This window comes from Ovis canadensis, chromosome 3, assembly GCF_042477335.2.
Source record: "Ovis canadensis isolate MfBH-ARS-UI-01 breed Bighorn chromosome 3, ARS-UI_OviCan_v2, whole genome shotgun sequence".
Taxonomy (NCBI): Eukaryota; Metazoa; Chordata; class Mammalia; order Artiodactyla; family Bovidae; genus Ovis; species Ovis canadensis.
The window spans coordinates 102800893-102820421 of record NC_091247.1 but is presented as its reverse complement, the minus strand read 5'-3'; the positions used below and the strand labels follow the sequence as shown (position 1 = coordinate 102820421).

Genomic DNA, 19529 nt, shown 5'->3' with positions numbered 1-19529 from the left:
TTCAAATACACATGAACGGCTGTGGCACAGAGAAACAGTGATGAAGGCACAGTCAACGGGACCAGTTATCAGGTTTTCAGTTTTAGCAGCAAATTAGAAAATAAATAATCTGCCTTTGAAAATCCAACAGGACCTAAAACATTACTACAGTTATTACCAATCCGACCAATGAAGATGTTATAAGGAAACTATGTACAATATATTTCAGGGGGAGAAAAAAACAACATTGGTACAACCTGGAAAAGCAGTTCTTCAGGCAGCTTCTCCCAGGGGTGCTTCCAGAAACACCCCCAATCACAAAGACAGCCTTTCCAAACAAAGTTTGTTCTCAAGGAGAAATGCTTTAGTCTTTCATCCCATAAATGAAGCAATGGTTACATTTAATCAGCTGATCTCTACAATCTTGCTTAGAAAACACGACCGACTACACTGAAAACGTCAAATCTGCTGGCAGTGCATCTTACAGTACCGTCGACCCTGGCCATCATTAAGGCTCAGAGACTGTCTTAAAAAGGTATTTTCACCCAAATTTCAGCAAACAGAGCATTTCGAACAAATAATGGAATGCTTAGCAAACTCAAGTACCAAATCTTTTTGATTCCAGGGCAATTTGCTAATCACTAATGCTGTGAATTAAACAGCCTTCCTCGATTCCAAGAGTATGGAATATTCCCCACAACAGATAATCCTTATTCTAGAACAGTTTTAGCACCACAAGTTCCTAACGTTTTTCCACACAAACTGTTTCCAGTCCAACACTCAGTTTACATGTTTTGAATGACATCTAAATTGCCCACTCATGCTCTGAAGCTCCAGCCCTTTCTGGTTTGTTCCTCTGGAAATGCTCTAGCTAGCACCCTAACAGGTGAAGCGAGTGTTTCAGGTAAGAAGAGTCAAAGTTTCTGTATAGATGTTGATGATACAAGTATATAAATATAAAAAATGCCTTTTTTTTTTTTTTTAGTAATATTCTTGTAGTGGTCTCTTCAGCATTGTAGGTTCACATGCATTGAAGAAGTGAAGCATATTAGTTAGGCCACATATATGTTAAGATTAATAATTAAAGATACACAATTCTCAAACAAAATCTCACACTAAACAGTGCTCCATAGCTTGGAAATGTTTCCTTTTCTTTAGGACTTCAGATACGATTATGACTCAAATCTCTTGACTTTTTGATCACCTTAGCCTCTCATTTTCTTTCTTTTCATTCAACTTTCCTTATATCAGGGCTATGGCAATATAGTCAAAGAAGCACAAGAAATATGGATAAACCAAAATTAAACCAGCAATTAACAATTGGGGAGCAAAAGTATTTTGGAAAATAAATGTGAATTACAAAACTTTGCTTAGCACATATAGGATTTGATCTGTGCTTAGATTATAAAGTAATACAGATTAGATTATTTGATCTCTACACAAAGGCATACTTTTTTTCCTCTTAATAGCTTATTTAAAATAGCACTGTCCATTCTTAATAATAACTGACAGAACAATCAAAATCAACATAAAGTGATGCTGATTCCAGGAAAAATATGCCTTGGATCCTGCTCCTGCAATGTCATGCTAGCAATTCCTTTATGAAATGTGCTACTAAGCTGTTACAAGTTTTTGCCCACAACCTTCCAATGAAAATTAACTGAGGTCTTCGGGAGAGAATCCCAGATGAGACTTGGATATATAATCTGGTAGGATAAGACTTTATTCATGTGTTTATCAAGAAATAACCCAACTATGTGTAAAAAAATGAAACTAGAACACTTACTAACACCATACACAATAAACAAACTCAAAATGGATTAAAGATTTAAATGTAAGGCCAGAAACCATAAAGCTTTTACAGGAAAACATACATGGTACACTCTTTGACATATATCCTAGCAAGATTCTGTTACCCACCTCCTAGAGCAATAGAAATAAAAACAAAAGTAAACAAATGGGACTTAATTAAAAGCTTTTGCATGGCAAAGGAAACAGTAAACAAGATTAAAAGACAACCCGCAGAATAGGAGAAAATAAAACAATAAGCAAACAAAACAACTGACACAGGATTAATCTCCAAAAGATACAAGCAGCTCATGTAGCTCAAAAACAGAAAAACCACCCAATCAAAAAATGGACGGATTAAAAAAAAAAAATGGACGGATGACCTAAACAGACATTTCTCAGAAAACATACAGATGGCCAACAAACATGAAAAGATGCTCAATATAGCTCATTATTAATGCAAACCAGAACTACAAGGAAGTATCACCTCATGCCAGTCAGAACGGTCATCAGTAAAAAACCTACAAACAATGAATGCTGGAGAAGATCTGGAGAAAGGGAGCGCTCTTGCACTGTTGGTGGGAATGTAAATTGATACAGCTAGTAATGCAATTCCTTGAAAAACTAGGAATAGAACTACCACATGACCCAACAATCCCAGTACTGGGCATACAGCCTGAGAAAACCATAAATGAAAGAGACACGTGTAATCCCAATGTTCACTGCAGCACTTTTTAGGACATGGAAGCAACTTAGATGTCCACCAACAGATGAATGGATAAAGAAATTGTGGTACATATATACAGTGGAATACTACTCAGCTGTTAAATAAAAAAGTGTACATCTGAGTCAGTCCTAGAGATGGATCTATTATACAGAGTGAAGTAAGTCAAAAAGAGACAAATATTGTATATTAACACATGCACATGGAATCTAGAAAGGCGGTACTGATAATCCTATTTGCAGGGCAGCAACGGAGATGCAGACATAGAGAACAGATCTGTGAACACAGTTGGGGAAGGAGAGGTGGGACGGATTGAGAGAATAGCATGGAAACGTACATTACCGTACGTAAAACAAGTGAGAATTTGCTGTATGACTCAGGAAACTCAACCTGGTGCTCTATCCCTAGGGGGATAGAGCGGAAGGGGGTTTCAGAAGGGAGGGGATATATGTATACCTGTGGCTGATTAATGCTGATGTATGGCAGAAACCAACACAATATTGTAAAGCAGTTATCTTCCAATTTAAAAAATAAAAATAAATACACCAGAAGGAATTAAATAGGAAGACTTTTCTGCTTCACCTCTTTTAAATATCATATTCATTTTCTATTGCTGCATTAAATCATGGCAAATTTAAAAGCTTAAGACAATACCCATTTATTATCTCACAGGTCTATAGGCCAGAAGTCCAGGCAGACAGGACTGTGCTCTCTGCTCAAGGTCTCACAAGGCTGCATCCAGGTGCTGGTGGGGACCAGGCTCTTGGCTGCTGAAGCAAAGTCAATCTGCAGACTCCTTCAGATTGCTGGCTGAGTCCAGTTCCTGTGGCTGCAGGACCGCAGTTTCCATTCCCTTGGCTGCCGGCTGGGGCCTCTCAGCTCCTTCAGAGGCATATCTCCTCATGTGGCTGCCCCCATCTGAAACCAGCCATGGTGTCTCAAGTCCTCCTGCTTTGAATCTCTGACTTCTGCTGACAGCCTGAGAAAACTCAGGGCCCACATGATTTGGTTAGCTGTTCCCAGATAATCTCCCTTTTGTTGTACAACATAATTATGGATCATACTCACAGGTTTCACATACACTCAAAATCTACAAAGTCACTGGGGGTCATCCACAGAAGTCTGGCTGCTACAAATACACACTGCTATCAATTAGAGCAATCTTTCCAAACATGCTGTTTGCATATAATCACACTTGGCTCCGCGGACAGCACTGTTAGCAGACAATTTTTTCATTACTAGGACACATTTAAGAGACGACCTCACAGCACTGCTGACGGTTTTCTAATTATTTACTGATGCAATTGTTGATCTAAAAAAGCTATAAAAGACATCTCCAACAGTTGAATTAACCTATACACACGTCTAGAGCCTGCGTGCTAAATAATCCACGTGCATTCATGTTTTCCAAAGCTTGTCAATCACAAGCTTTGGAACCTCAACTTCAAGTTGTAGATCTTACTGGACTCCAATAGCAGAAACAGTGAAAGCCGTAAAGAACGCATGAGACTGAGAGCAAAGAATTCAGAGCTGGATCTCAGACACCTGGAAACGGGTCCTCAACTTTCTCTTCTCCCCGCAAATACTCATCATTTATACTAGGACATATTCTGCATGTCTGCTTTCAGCTTCATGATTGCAACTCATTATTCTGAATTCTAAAATGTTCATATTAGCACTCGACACAGTGCTGTCCTATAGAATTTTCTGGGATGATGAAGACGTTCTGTATCTGTGCTGTTTGATCCAGGGGCCACCAGCCATAGGGAGGGCCAGTGTGACTACAGAGCTGAATGTTTTATTAATTTAAGTAGCTGCCCGGTGTCCAGCGGCTACTGTAGAGGACAGCAGAGCTCCAGAGACACCATGCCAAAGACACACAGAAAAGCAACATTAGTCCCACCACCTGACACACTTTTCCCCACTCCTGCTTTGGGCAAAAGTGGTTCAGCATCCATTCAAGGTCAAGTATTTACTTCCTCTCTGTTCCAGATTCCCTAATCTTCTGTCCCAGTACTTCAGTCCCTAACATGATTCTTAAGGGCAACCACTAGAATTGCCTGTCCTTGGCAAGCTTCTAATTGTCTAGTGGAAATCAGGGGAGGGGAGCTCAGCAAACAAGAGGCTCCATGGACACCTGTACAGCCCGGTATGGACAGGAAGCACGATGTACGCACTTGCCCACAGGAGCTTGACATTTGGTCAGAGTGAGTGCATGTCTGTGCACACACACACCCCACAAACAGAAACTAGACAGTTGAGACTGTGTGTGTGCTCGCATGCGTGCAAGTGTGTGGCAAGGACAGCAGCTGAAGAGAGTGCAGGAAAAGGAAGAGGAGTGTGGGCTGGCAGAGTTGGTCCCCCACCCCAGACCCTGCCTGGGTACCTGCCATGTGTCAGGCAGTGTTCTGGGCTCAATGAGGCACTGGTAACAAATTCACAGGAAGAAAGGGGTGCACAAGGGAGTCCTTGAAAGATAAGATGTGGCTAAAACTCTTCTCAGGAACAGGAGGGATGAGCTAATAAGTTTTCACCCTCAGCTCTGCAGAGCTGCTTGGATAAGGCTCAGTCTCAAGACATACACCCTGACAAAGGGCCAGGAACTGCAGTTACTGTCACCTCCTTGGACTCTCAGAGCATGGCCTTTCTTCCTCAAGTCAAAGTCGGCTACTTGGGAAGCAGACAAACAAGGGGGTTCTAAACTCACCTCTAGATTTTTACCTCCTGACACTTAGTTGTTGGAGCAGCAATTTAGAATGTGAAGCTGGTTCCAATGTTTTATAATGAGAGGCTATGCTTTTCCAGTGAAATTTCCCTGCCAGGCACTGGGTCAAGGGAAGTTGGGAAGAAAAGGTAAATTAAAGAAAATACGAAATAAATTTTAAAAACCTTGAGGGAAATGTTTAACTGGACTTTGACATAAAAATAATCATTGTTGGCAACGTGTAACTTTTAAATCAAGAACCATTCAAGTAGTGGAAAAAATTGTACCCTATCTGTGTTTTCCATCCTTTTTCACTGCATGACCCTGTACAGAAAATAAGGCTGTTTGAAAGCTATTTGTTCAGCCTGCTGGGTATTATAGGTGACACTTCTCCAAGCTAAAGGCAACCAGCTAGAACCTCCAGTGCCCAAGGCCTCAGCCACGGGCTATTCTGAAAGCCCAGAGGATTTAACCTCTGCACACCTGTAACTGCCTGCAGCCCACCTGAGGACACCACAGTGATTGGGAACTGATGTTGATAATTCATAATTTTGTAAAAGACTTCTGTTAAGATCACTGACTGCTAAGGCTGATAATATTTTTGTCTACAGTAGTGACATCATGTGGAATTGCAGGTTTAAGAGTAATAAATACTCTTTGGATGTGAATTTACTTTCAAGTTCATACTGCAACCGAATAAATTATTTTAAAAAACAGACACCTGTTACAATACCCTTCACCAAAAACCCACCATTACAATCACATTTTTCTTCAGAATTAAACCAACTGTGACTCGTACAACAGCATTACCTAGAAAACATTTTGTCAGAACTCAGAATGAGTGCAGATATAAGAGCATCAAGAGAAAATGGATCTAATTCATGGGTTTTAGACAAAGAATAATACAGAAAGAAGAGTTTGTGATTTTACATATCAGAGGAAATGTAATGACTTCAGTGTATGGTAATTTGGGTAGAAATGCATCACCCTTGCACATTAAAATTTATCAGACTGATTTTTTTGTGGCTATACACCATACATAGTATAGTAAAATAACCCTCAAGAAGGACATTGGTCTTTAAAATCCTGGCTTTAAGGAATGACAAACGACTTTGAAAATATTTTGCTCAGAATCATTGTGATTATAAAAGTACTTCAGTTAGGAAATCAATCTAGAATCATTCTTAAATGGCAGTGCATTTGAAAAATGGCATTAACTTGTAATGTTTGCATTTCCAAAGAAAAATATAGAAAGAACTTAAAAAAGCAAGGTAACTGGTTTTCAAAAAAAGTATTGATTCAAAAATTTACTGCACAAAAATATGTACTTCTTAAGTATTTCTAATAAATTAACTCCATAACATTTTATGTATATTTATATATTTATATATATATAATCCCTGATCATCTATAAAAGAGGGTCTATAATACTAAAATAAATGAACTTCAAAAGTACCCCCTTCATAAAATGTATTTAACATTAATTTTTCTCAAATTTAATGAATGTAACAATATGTACAACTCTTATGTATTAGTATAATACCAAAATAGTACAAGTCATATTAACAGGCTGTCGTAACTGTAAAACGTTTGAGTTGAGTTAAAACTGGAGGACAGCTTAGATTCAAAGGAATACAATTATCCGTGGGAGATTCATTTTCCAAGTGGAAATATGACAATCATTTATCTACAGTAGATTTCACGAGAGGTAGAATTCAAGTTACCAAAAAAAGGTACGTGCTCAGCTGTCTTTAATCAACAAATTCACAGGGGAAAAAATGTGTTGGTTTCTTAGTAGAGATGGTCAGTTTGTGACTTTTTTAATATGGATCTGAAATACAAGATAGTGAACAGCATGATATGGCAATCAATTTTCAATTCGAAAAAAACCTTAAGTATGAAATCCAAATGTTGTAAAAAAAAAAAAAAAAAGGAGAATCTAAGCTGTTTCACTGATTTAATGTATTGTCTTACCTCATTAAGAATGGCCCAAACAGCAGAATTCTGAATAACTGAAAGTCGGAAGGCTGAAATGGGGTTTAGGTTGGGATCCACCATCCCTTCCGCAATACCGTTTTCAAATTTCCCTGCAAAGGAAAAATCAACACTTGCTGGGGTAAGAGCGAAACAAGCACAAACAATCACTGACTTAAAGCAGGGAAGGAAAACACCAAAGAAATATTTCCACAGATGTTTTTACTCAAAGGATGGGTGAGTCTGTTTTCTTCCTACTCCCTTTATTCCAGGTTTAAATGTTTCACAAAGTAGTACATGCTTTAAACCATGAGCAGCAACCTATTTAACAGGCAGAGCTACACATTTTCTTATTGCAAATTTTTAAAAAGTAAATATATTTATTCTGACATCAACTAACACAAGTTTTTAGTAAAATATGACTTACAAGCCTTACAAAACATACTCCTTCCCATCTCTCAGTCTACGTTGAGGATTGAGTCAATAGTAACAAATTTCACTGCTTAATTAGACACACACACAATGGTTGGCCTTGAGTGATTTCCAAGGTCAAATCTAGGAGGAATTAAGAGATGATACATCCTCAAGGCAGGTCTAATATAAAACTCCATTATAAATGACAAGCTCATAAAGCTCTCCTGTAAGGATAAGGACCAAGATCTTCTAGAAAAGATAATAAGCTCTCTATTCTACTTTTCTTGCTGTGAGGAAACAGCAAGGAAACAAAACAAAAACACTGTTGAAAAAGTGTCAGAAAAATGGTTGTTCTGAGTCACACTGCTCTAAGCCAGAGATTGGCAAACTTCCTAAAATAGCAGATAGTAAATATTTTAGGCTTTGTGAGTCAAGAGGGCATTTGATAATATCACACAGGTACTTCTACAGGAAAAGAGAAAAACTAATTTCCATAAAATTTTTATTGATGAAATTCAAACTTTCAACTAAGTATTTTGTCTTTTTTATTTATTTTGAAATTCAAAATAACTCAGTATCTTTTTTTTAAATTAACTGGTACTCAAATTCAATGTTCCTTATTAAAATTGATCACAAATATTAATCTGTTAATGTGGATCTATAATGAGGCTTCTTTTTATGAAGAGATTTATTTTTCAATTTAAAATATTTTTCTCAATCCATATTTACTTACTATTAAACACTTGTGCAACACTCTTTGGTAAAGTAAAAAAAGTCCTGAAATAATTTGTATAGCATTAAAAGATATGGCTTATCCACTGACTTAAAAAAAAACTTTTTATTTTAGAGTATAGCTGATAAACAATGTTGTGATATCTTCAGGTGAACAGCAAAAGGACTCAGCCATACATATACATATATCCATTCTCCCCCAGACTCTCCTCCCCTCCAAACTGCCACATAACGTATGAGATTTTGATATACCTTTAAGCTTTCCTTTCACACAGCCTAAATAAGATACTGCCAAATAACATGACTAATCCATAAGCACAAGATTTAATGGAGCATATCCATGACTTGGAAGGTATCTGCATCAAATTCTATTAAGAGTCTTTTCTTCAAAAGATATCTACCTTATCATAACATTACAGATGAATCACTTCCAATCAAAGGTTAGGTGGAACCTCCTCAATTAGCTTGATATTTCCTGCAGTTTGGTGTCACCAAAGTGACTTGAATGAAATATAAGTTTTACACATAAGAACTGTTTTGTTTTAATAATTTTAGGTTGAATTCACTAAGAAACATTATCAGGTCTGAAGCAAAAACTTATTTTCAAAAAGATAACCATAGTCGAAGGCACTCAAAAACTTTCTCACTTGGAAAATTTTCAATTCTTATTCCAGAGCTTAAAAATAAATAAATAAAATTTTATCACTGCTAAGCCCCAGAACTGCTGTTTGGTAGGGCAAGTCAGAATATTCAGTTCTTATTTCTGACAAAAATTCACAGAACTGATGTTGATGAAGTCAATGAGAGTGAATAAAATTCACTGGCAATACTACTAGTTCAATAAATTAATCATACATGACAGATTTAAACACTCTGTAAAGCATCTATCGACACATAATAAGATAACTACGGGCTTGAAGCATCTTACGGCTTTTTAAAACTTTCTATTTCACATTTATAGCTGATTAACCATGCTGTGATGGTTTCAGGTGCATATCAGAACAACTCAGCCATACATATACATGTATCCATTCTCTCCCAAACTCCCCTCCCGTCCAGGTTGCCACCTAGCAATGAGCAGAGTTCCATATGCGATACAGCGGGTCCTTGTTGGTTCTCCATTTAAATATAGCAGCAAACACTTCATTTTGCAAGCTTCGTAACTCTGTCCATCAGACCCTTCTCCTACACAAGTATCATTTTCACCACCATTCACTGCAACACATCCTAGCAGATTCCGTTTCAGGTTGTACAAATTTTGTCTTCTCAACTTGTTTGAAAACTCTTGCCTGCCCTTGTTCTCTACAGACTATTCGCAGAGGCCAATTCTTCAGTCACTTCAAACCTGGCATTGACTCCAAATAGCAAGGCAGCAGTTATTAACAGATAAGGCAGTAGTATCTATCAACTCAAGCTAAAAAAAAAAAAAAAAAAAACTACTCAAATAATTTGCTTGCCTTCTGATTACTGACATTGCTCTCAAGGTCCCCAACTCCTCAATCAAAAGTTACTACTGAAAGTCTAATGGTCTGAAATAAGATTATTTTCTCTGTACACGTATCTCTGGCTGTTACAGCTAAACACTGGTGAATGGATTTCTTGCTTGCTAACATGTGAGCCACTTTGGTTACAGCCTCATTAGAATCTTTTATTTTTGTGAAGAAGCTCTCAGTGAGGAGATGTATTTTAAACTTCCTAGTTTTTCTGACCATTGCTTTCCTGTGAGCTGGGGATATTTTGCGAGTGGTTAGTTTGGTAACATACTCTTTAGTACAGTTCCTTTACAAAGTCAACACAATGATGTGCCATCTAACTTTGTAAAAAGAACCCATATTCCACTGTGTTAAAAAGCACAACATTCAAAATCCACTCTCTTGTTTTTACCTGAAGGGTAATCACTGGTAATTTTTTTTTTTTAATGTCACAATAGAGTGATGCGTGCGGCACATCAAACCCTGCCAAATTGTAATGCATCAGCGCTATTGGTCGTACCCTGGGCAGCAACTCAAAGCAACGGGAGCACCACCTCCATCTCTTTGACAACCGCCCGCTTATCTCTGCTGCTGTAGCCAAAAGACACACACAGACAACATAGAAACAACTGAGCGTGGCTATGTTCTAAACAAACTATTTATGGGCACTGAAATGGGAATATTTTCTAATTTTTAAATATCATGACATAGTACTATTCTTATTTTTTTCAACCACTTAACAATGAGAATAAACAATGAAAAAAATTTCAACATTCTTTGCTCACAGGCCATTCAAACAAGCAGCTAACCCTTGTGCTGTTAAATGATGCGTCAATTATCAAGTCTCAAAACATAATGACCAGGCTCAAATAATAAGATAAGACACACTTAAGTTGAAAACCATACAGGTAAAGTTTATACTCATTTTCTTGAATAATCATGTCTATTCTTGCTTTTAATTTTTATTTTATATTGGAGTATAGTTTTGGGGTTTCCCAGGTGGCACTAGTGGTAAAGAACCCACCCACCAACGCAGGAGATGTAAAAGATGAGGGTTTGATCCCTGGGCTGGGAAGGCCCCCTGAAGGAGAGCACGGCAGTCCACTCCAGTATTCTAATTGCCCGGAGAACCCCATAGACAGAGGAGCCTGGCGGGCTACAGTCCACAGGGTCACAGAGTCGGACACGACTGAAGCCACTTGGCACACAAGCATAGTTGATTTACAGTGTTCAGGAGCACAGCATAGTGATTCAATTACACATTTACATATATCATCTGCACAGGAAATATTCAACATATGAACCTCCTAAGTAATGTTTTTATTAAAAATTATTAATATTTATTTCATAAAAGTATATCCACAGAATTGATGCTTTTGAACTGTGGTGTTGGAGAAGACTCTTGAGAGTCCCTTGGACTGCAAGGAAATCCAACCAGTCCATTCTAAAGGAGATCAGCCCTGGGTGTTCTTTGGAAGGAATGATGCTAAAGCTGAAACTCCAGTACTCTGGCCACCTCATGTGCGGAGTTGACTCATTGGAAAAGACTCTGATGCTGGGAGGGGTTGGGGGCAGGAGGAGAAGGGGACGACAGAGGATGAGATGGCTGGATGGCATCAGCGACTCGATGGACGTGAGTCTGAGTGAACTGGAGTTGGTGATGGACAGGGAGGCCTGGCGTGCTGCGATTCATGGGGTCACAAAGAGTCAGACATGACTGAGCGACTGAACTGAACTGAACTGAACTGAACTGAGGGAATGTTTGCTACGAAAACAGTACTATTTAATATTTAGTTAGGAAGTGGATTCAGGGCTGAAAAATACTGTGGAACATTTTAACATTTTGAAACATTTTAACTTATGAGATACCTGAATCTGTCACCTGATGAGTTCATTTAATTAGAAAAATAATTAGTAAATGATAAGACTGGCTTCATTAAAACCCTCTCACCTAGCAATTTTATACTGAAGAAATACTCTAGCATGTGCAGAAAGCACATATAGACTGTAGCAAAAATTGCAAACGATTTTAGTAGCAATGATTAGCAGACTGACTAATTCAATCAGGACATGCTAATACAAGGGAATATTAGGCAGCCAATTAAAAGAATGAAGAAAGAATAAAGAGAATGAAGTAAAGTTGTAGATGATGAAGTTGTGAGTCACTTCCATTTCTAAGCATACACTGGAGGGAAGCTCTAGTACATGTGCTTAAGTTTTCAGACCAGCAAAAAGATGAAGACAAACTTTATGACCAAACAGAACAGACAGTAACGTAACCATCTCTGGAGATCTATCCAACAGTGAAAATGAATGATCCATAGATACACAGAGCCACATGGTTGAATCTCACAATGGTGAGAGACAAAAAATTATAGATTACAGAATGACAATCATTTATATTTTAAAATAAACAAAATAAGGCTATGTATTATTCAGGGGAATATTACATGCATATTAAAAGCATAGATGGAAACAGTAACCACAAAATTTAGGATAGTAGTTACCTTCTTTTTTTTTTTTCTTTTAACTTTTCAACTGTACCCTACAGCATATGGATCTTAATTCCCTGGCCAGGGAACGAACCTGTTCCCATTGCACTGGAAGGCAGAGTTTTAACCGCCGGATGGCCAGGAAAAGTCCTAAGAGGATTCTTATTACCTATCTCTTTCTCTGGTTCTCTCTGTCATGACCTACTGTATGGGCTACAGTTTAGCTACCAGTTTCCTCCCAATTGTTTACCATAAATCTCCATCATATTCCACAGCACCCTTGGGCATGAACTTCCCCAAGCTCTGTTCCAAGTCAGTCCCCTTAAGGCGAGCTACGGAGCTCCTTGTTCTGATGGGCTGCCTCTCCCCTGGAGCATACCTCTGCACCACTGCTCAGGATCCCTGGCAAGGACAGCAGCTGGGGGAAAATGACACTCCTGCTGTTCAAGCAGAGGTGTACAACCTCTGGGTTGCAGCAGTAGCCCTTCATGTCCTGCTGACTTCTCCCAGCATGAGGGGCCCAGTGGGCAGGAAGAGGCAATGGGGACCAAGAATTCATGCCCTGCCAGGCCTGCAGTGAAACTTTGCCCTAGGAGTGGAGGTGGGGTGGAGGAAGGGACCCTCAGGTCTCCAAGGGTCTGGATAGCACTTCTGCAACAGGGAGCTGGGCGCGGGGAGATGACAGGTGCTGGTGGCCTGCCTTTGCCCTGGAGCAGGAACTGGCAGGAGGCGGACTCAGCAATCATGGCTGGACAAGCAGAGAGGATTTTCTGTGTCACTGAGCTTGGCCAGAGTAGGCAATGGTCAGAGCTCCAATGCCATAAACTTTTTTTTTTTTTTTTTTTAGATTTTTTGATGTGGACCATTTTAAAAATAAAGTCTTTATTGAAATCTGTAACAATACTGCTTCTGTTTTATGTTTCCATTTTTTAGCCAAAAGGCATGTGGAATCTTAGCTTCCTGACCAAGGATCGAACCTTTATTCCCCTGCAATGGAAGGTGACGTCTTAACTGCTGGAACACCGAGGAAGTCCCTCTAATGCCACAGACTCTTAATGTTTTTACTGAGATTCAGATGTTATAAGTAAATGGCTCTTCATTTGGTGTGCTTTTATGGAAAATAACTGTTACCAGTTATGGTAGACTCACTAGAAGAAGGTCTGTGAAGCCCCTCACACATTATTCCACTAAAGCATGCTTCTTAAGGGAGCAGATTTTTTATATTCGGTTGAAAAAAAAATCAGTTGCTTTTGCTTCTGATGCATGCTTTTGTTCTACCAGTTCCTAGGTCTCATCACCCAACAGTTCTCTTCTGGTTCTAAATATGTATGAGTCGATGTTTTAGATGGCCGTTACCTTCAAATTACTGCAGAGACATTTAATCATAAATGTCTCTATTTTCTATGCTACTCTCATAACCTGGAACATTCTCAGAAATTAAATAACTGACAGGTAATAGGGTTAATAAATGTCTCACATACACAGCTAATTTTATGAACATTTCTAGAGTGGGCTAAAATATAACCCAAATATAAAAATAATTAAACTCATTAATCCACTAAAATGACATAGAAATTAGTCAGGGTTATTGCACAAGCCTTGTAGCAAAAACTGAGTGATATTCACTGAACATAAAGCTGCTGGAGGGCTTCCCTGATGGCTCAGTGGTAAAGAATCCACCTGTCAGTACAGGAGACACGGGTTTGATCCCTGGTCCAGGAAGATCCCACATGCCCCAGAGCAACTAAGCCCGTGTGCCACAACCACTGAGCCTGTGCTCTCGAGCCCAGTAACTGCAGCTACTGAGCCCAAGGACCCTAGAGCCCGTGTTCCACAACGAGAGAATCCACCACAATGAGAAGCCCACACATTGCACCTAGAGAGTAGCCCCCACTCTCTACAGCCAGAGAAAAGCCCCCACAGCAACAAAGACCCTGCTGCTGCTGCTAAGTCGCTCCAGTCATGTCCGACTCTGTGCGACCCCACAGACGGCAGCCCACCAGGCTCCCCGTCCCCGGGATTTTCCAGGCAAGAACACTGGAGTGGGTTGCCATTTCCTTCTCTGAACAAAGATCCAGATAGCCAAAAATAAATTAAAAAAATTATTTTAACAAAATAAAACTGCTGGAGAGTTATAAGAATGTATCTGTTCTGTATACCTACAATAGTAATTAACCAATATAGTCTCTTCTGCATACCACTAGGAAAAGCATTAATTTAAGTAAAAGAATACATCTAATCATTCACTGAGTTGACGTCTATCAAGGGACGGGCTCTATTATTATATACCTGGTAGCTCAGGTGATAAAGAATCTGCCTGCAATGGAGGAGACCCAGGTTTGATCTCTGGGTGGGGAAGATCCGCTGGAGAGGAAATGGCTACCCACTCCAGTATTCTTGCCTAGGAGATCTCATGGACAGAAGAGCCTGGTAGGCTACAGTCCATAGGGTTGCAAGAGTCGGGCACAACTTAGCAACTGAACAGCAACAACTATGTAGCTGATTGTGTTAGGCACCTAGGCTAACTTTGTTGGACTTAACGAAGAAATTGGACTTAGGAACGCACTCTCAGAACAGAACTCATGCACATGTAGGGGCCTTAATACAGATATTTTTTGCTAATGGACACTGAAGGGGTGCAGGATTTCGGGGGTCTCCCAAGATTAGACCAGGCAGCTAGATGAACACTGATGGCACACACCACGGTGATCAATAAAGGAATGTCCCTACTACAGATGCCAGGGCAGATGGCCACGTGGCCTCCAGGGAGCTTTCCAGCGGGTATCTCAGTAGAGCCTTAAAGCTCAGGGGGGAGGCAGGGCTAAAGGCATGGATTCTGGCCCTCAGGTATTGTTGAGACCACGAGAGGAGCCTGCTAAGGGCATCCAGTATGAGCCTGCAGAAGGCAGCTGAAGATGGATTATCTGCCAGTGACGACAATGAAACAGCAGAGAGAGAGAAAGAGGAACCAGGAAATGAACCACTGCTCTGAAATCCTAGTTGGGTCAAGATAACAATAAAAGAATGTACTAGAACATGAGAACAATAAAAAGAGTACACTGGTATATATAACCCTAAACCTGCTTAACATCTGAAAAGAACTTAAAATTACTTTAGGACTAGGTTCAGCAAAGGACAGGACATTTTCCCAGTACAAAGTGAGTCTCACCTATTCTGAAATAGCCATCTTCTAATCGTTTGTCTTTGGTTTCTTTGCTGATTTCCAAACCTTCACTCTAAAACAGAACAAAGACATGAATAATTACTTCTATTTAAAATAAATCTAAGTCATTAATCCATTTTATAAACATAAAAGTGACATCTGTGGCACAGCTACCTCTGAAGAGAAAATGCCATTTCAGTCTTGAACCTCAAAAGGCTTATTAATGTTAAGTGCTCTTGTATTAAACCATCATCTGACTCTGTATATAATATACTGTTGGCTAGGAATTTTAGATTTTAATTATTTCCCAATTTAGATCAATTTAATAGAATGCAGTATTCTATTAAAAACAGACAGAGGTAAAGAACTGTATGTTAACTAGAAAGATGTTAAGCATCCCTTGTGAAAGTCACTCAGTCGTGTCTGACTCTGTGACCCCATGGACTGGTAGCCCACCAGGCTTCTCTGTTCATGGGATTCTCCAGGCAGGACTACTGGAGTGGATTGCCATCTCCTTCTCCAAAGCATTCCTAAAAGACCAATAATTTTCTGTATTATTCAACAGGCATTAAAACTACATGGTGTTTTGGGATTCAAAATACAAACAGCAAGTAAGCATTAACATCAAATAACGATTCATTTATTTTCCCAGTACAAATGTCCAAGTAATCTTCCAATCAGAAACAAAATAAAGGCTCTTTCTATGAATAAGGCACATAGGACAATATACTAGGTGTTTCATAGTTCCCAAGAATTAGTATGACTCACCACCAAGGTCCTGCAATCATGAGAATTTTCTTTCATAAGCAAGAAGAGCCTCAAATCGAATCTATCAGTATTAGTTCTCAAAGGAAACTGAGGGGGAAACATAGTCATACCTTCAAAGGCAAAACTTCCACAGTTGTGTTGAGCAGAATATCCCCTGGATGTTCCTGGTTGCCACTATGGAACAAATAACTGGAAAGACAAACATAAAAATAAGAATATGAATCAGATTTGACCAAGATTCAGGAAGATGGCCTTTACCTTAGCGTAAGGTCGACACTAGAATTTGTAACTACACATCATGTGTTCTGAATAGCTGCATGGATATTAAAAAACTAAGGACGATATGTCAACTCCTCTGTCAGAGGGGCATGCTTGCTGCTAACATAATAATGCACTTAACAGACCAAAAACCAAAAAAATGGTAACAGTTTTTTGTTGCTGTTTACCCTGCTTTAAGTATATTAACTTCTTGATGGAAAATGACAATTGTAGCCGCTAAAGAACACTACTGTATCTTTTTTTCTATATTTATTTGTTATTTATTTGGCTGCATTGGGCCTTAGCTGCAGCATGGAGGATCTTTCATTGCGGCACGCGGCCTCAGTAGCTGTGATACGCAGGCTTAGTTGCCCCACGGCACGTGGGATCTTAGTTCCCTGACCACGGTTCGAACCTGTGCCCCCTGCCTTGCAAGACAAACTCTTAAACCACTGGACCACCGGGAAAGTCCCACTACTGGATCTTGTTATCAGACAAAATGTTCACTAGGACAGCAAGGAGTTGCGGCAAGTTCAGACTAGTTTTAGCCAATATAAATAATTTTGGTATGAACAGATAAAGTGAATTAACCAATTCCAAATATCAGAATCACTCCATTTGTCAACATTAACAAATTTTTGGATATCATGACTGATTACATGATACTGTTGTTCAATCGCTAAGTCCTGTTTGCGACCCCATGGAATGCAGCACGGCAGGTTTCCCTAACCTTCGGTATCTCCTGGAATTTGTTCAAACTCATGTCCATTGAGCTGATGATACCATCCAACCCTTTCAAATACTCTATGGGTATAATGTTCTAGTGTTTTGATACTTTGAAAACTAGTGTGTACGTCCAAAGCGTGTGAGAAAGGGTGGAAGCTGGATAGGGTGCAAAGCATACCTAAGCCTAAACCTAAAACTTGAGTTTAGTGAAGTTCAGTGGTTAAAAGCTCATGGTAAGGAGTCAGAGGCTCCTCCCTGGATCTCTCATTTCCTGGAATTCTCATCTTGTGCAAGTTTCACTAAGCTTTCTGAGCCCGTGTCTCCTCAATACAATCAGCTATTTCCATCTATCTGGCACAGTTATACCAGAAAGTTCCTGAGAATTAACTAAAACTACCTTATATGTTAAAAATAGTGAGTAATAGTCACAGAATAGTTATGATACCCTTATAGTATGGTATTTGTGGGCAAGAATTTGGTTTTCAAATGTCACACAGACCAGGGACCCTAATAAGAAGCTGCTTCCAAGCTAAATATACCAAAACTAACTCCCAGAGTTTCCAGATGAGATACATTTTTTAAAAGGCATCTTTGACTCAGAATGTCATATAACCACAGGCCATTCAATAACTCAACGATAAATGCCAAATCATAGGACAGGGAAGCCACTTTTTAGAAAAGAGCCCATGAATATAATCTGGAGTTAAGACAGACTGATCCAGAGGTGTTCACTATGTAATTATTTATAGTGAAAACCTCCATATCACCTAAAAAGTTTAACATTGTAAGATGTACATGATGGTAGAACCACACAATGAGATATTGTGCAGTCATCAAAATACTTGATTGGCCCAAAAGTTCATTTGGGTTCTCCTATACGATGCTATGGGAAAACCTGAATAGACGTTTGGACCAACTCAATACTTGTGAGTCACAACAGAGTATAATGGAAAATGTAAGATATAAAACTACAAGTAGACCATGGTCTTAATGTCGAAAATACACAGAATTACGGAGAAAAAAAGGTGCCAACGTGGTCATAATGGTTTCCTTGGGGTTATGATTTTTTCCTCGGTATTTTTAGAGATTGTTTTTTCTGTGAACCTTTTTTAGTCTTTATTGAGTTTGTTCCAACACTGCCTCTGTTTTATGTTTTTGGTCGTAGGGCTTGTGGGATCTTAGCTGCCTGCCCAGGGATCCAACCCACAGCCCCTGCATCACAAGGCAAAATCTTAACCACTGGGCCCCCAGGGAAGTCCTTTCCTCATTTTCACACTTTAAAATTTTTGTATAATGCACACATATGTTATAGAAAGAATATTTTTTCTATATTAATAAATTTTGCTACTTCCCCTCTCAGCGAGTAAATTATGGCAAAAATCCAGTAATCCCTTTTTTCTGTCCTAGGAAGGTCAAGAAAATTCTTATATACTGTGATTTTAGAAGACTTGTGTTTCACTAGAAAAGTGCCCGCAATAGAGTCATCGTAAATATTACTTCACAGAGGTTTACTGTAAATATATTTGTTGTTACTAAGTTTGATCTCCAATATATGAGCTCTTTAGCAGATTCTTTGATGGAACTATTTTTATGTGCTAAAAATAAACTCATAAATTGGTTTCAGGCTATTCTTGTTGAAGTGAAAACTGTTGTTTCTGATTGTAGGATGACTCATGAAAATGTGGTAAACAATACCTCTCAGGGCAGAGTTCCACTATACAGTACAAAATGAACATTAAATAACAATAAAACCAATATTAAATACTCATATAAGTGAAAAATATTACTCATAAATTTAATATGTTTTGCCAGTGATCTTCCCATTGCTTATAACATTTTTATGCTTAAATTACTCTTTAGAATCAGCTTAGAGTAAGAAAAGAAAATTAATAGCATTACACGTAGCTATGCATTGTTACTGACCACCTTAAAAAGAATTATTAAGGTGGTCAAATATTTGACAAATTCTAAAAATCAAATGGCCTTCACAGGAAAACACATAACACCATATGCCACAGGCTAGGAAATTATATTCTATTCTGGGGATTATATGTAAGTATGCCACAGACAGTCTGGGGAACATACCCAAAACAGGGGAAAGACTGAAGGAATTGTGACCGTTAGGTGAAAAATGGGAAAGAAAAAGCCCCAACGTTTTCAAAGTGAACATAAACCCCAATCACAGAAAAGGGTTCTAAGACACATGTACTCCAATGTTCACTGGAGCACAATTTACAATAGGTAGGACATGGTAGCAACCTAGATGTCCACCAACAGATGAATGGATAAGGAAGTTGTGGAACGTATACACAGTGGATTATTACTCGGCCATAAA

General features: G+C 38.9%; 1 protein-coding gene across 8 annotated transcripts in view; it reads right to left on the bottom strand.

Annotated features, from left to right (window-relative positions):
• Positions 1 to 6929: 6929 nt before the first annotated feature.
• The window catches only part of MGAT4A (alpha-1,3-mannosyl-glycoprotein 4-beta-N-acetylglucosaminyltransferase A), a 116954-nt gene continuing 104354 nt past the window's right edge, over positions 6930 to 19529 (bottom strand). For all 8 annotated transcript variants that reach the window (XM_069583888.1, XM_069583894.1, XM_069583892.1 and 5 more), the window contains exons 13-16: positions 16321 to 16399; positions 15449 to 15515; positions 7170 to 7282; positions 6930 to 7026 (exon numbers count right to left, since the gene is read on the bottom strand). In XM_069583888.1, the coding sequence (XP_069439989.1) occupies positions 7000 to 7026; positions 7170 to 7282; positions 15449 to 15515; positions 16321 to 16399 (286 nt within the window). In that variant the 3' untranslated portion in view covers positions 6930 to 6999. The remainder of the gene's footprint in view (positions 7027 to 7169; positions 7283 to 15448; positions 15516 to 16320; positions 16400 to 19529) is intronic.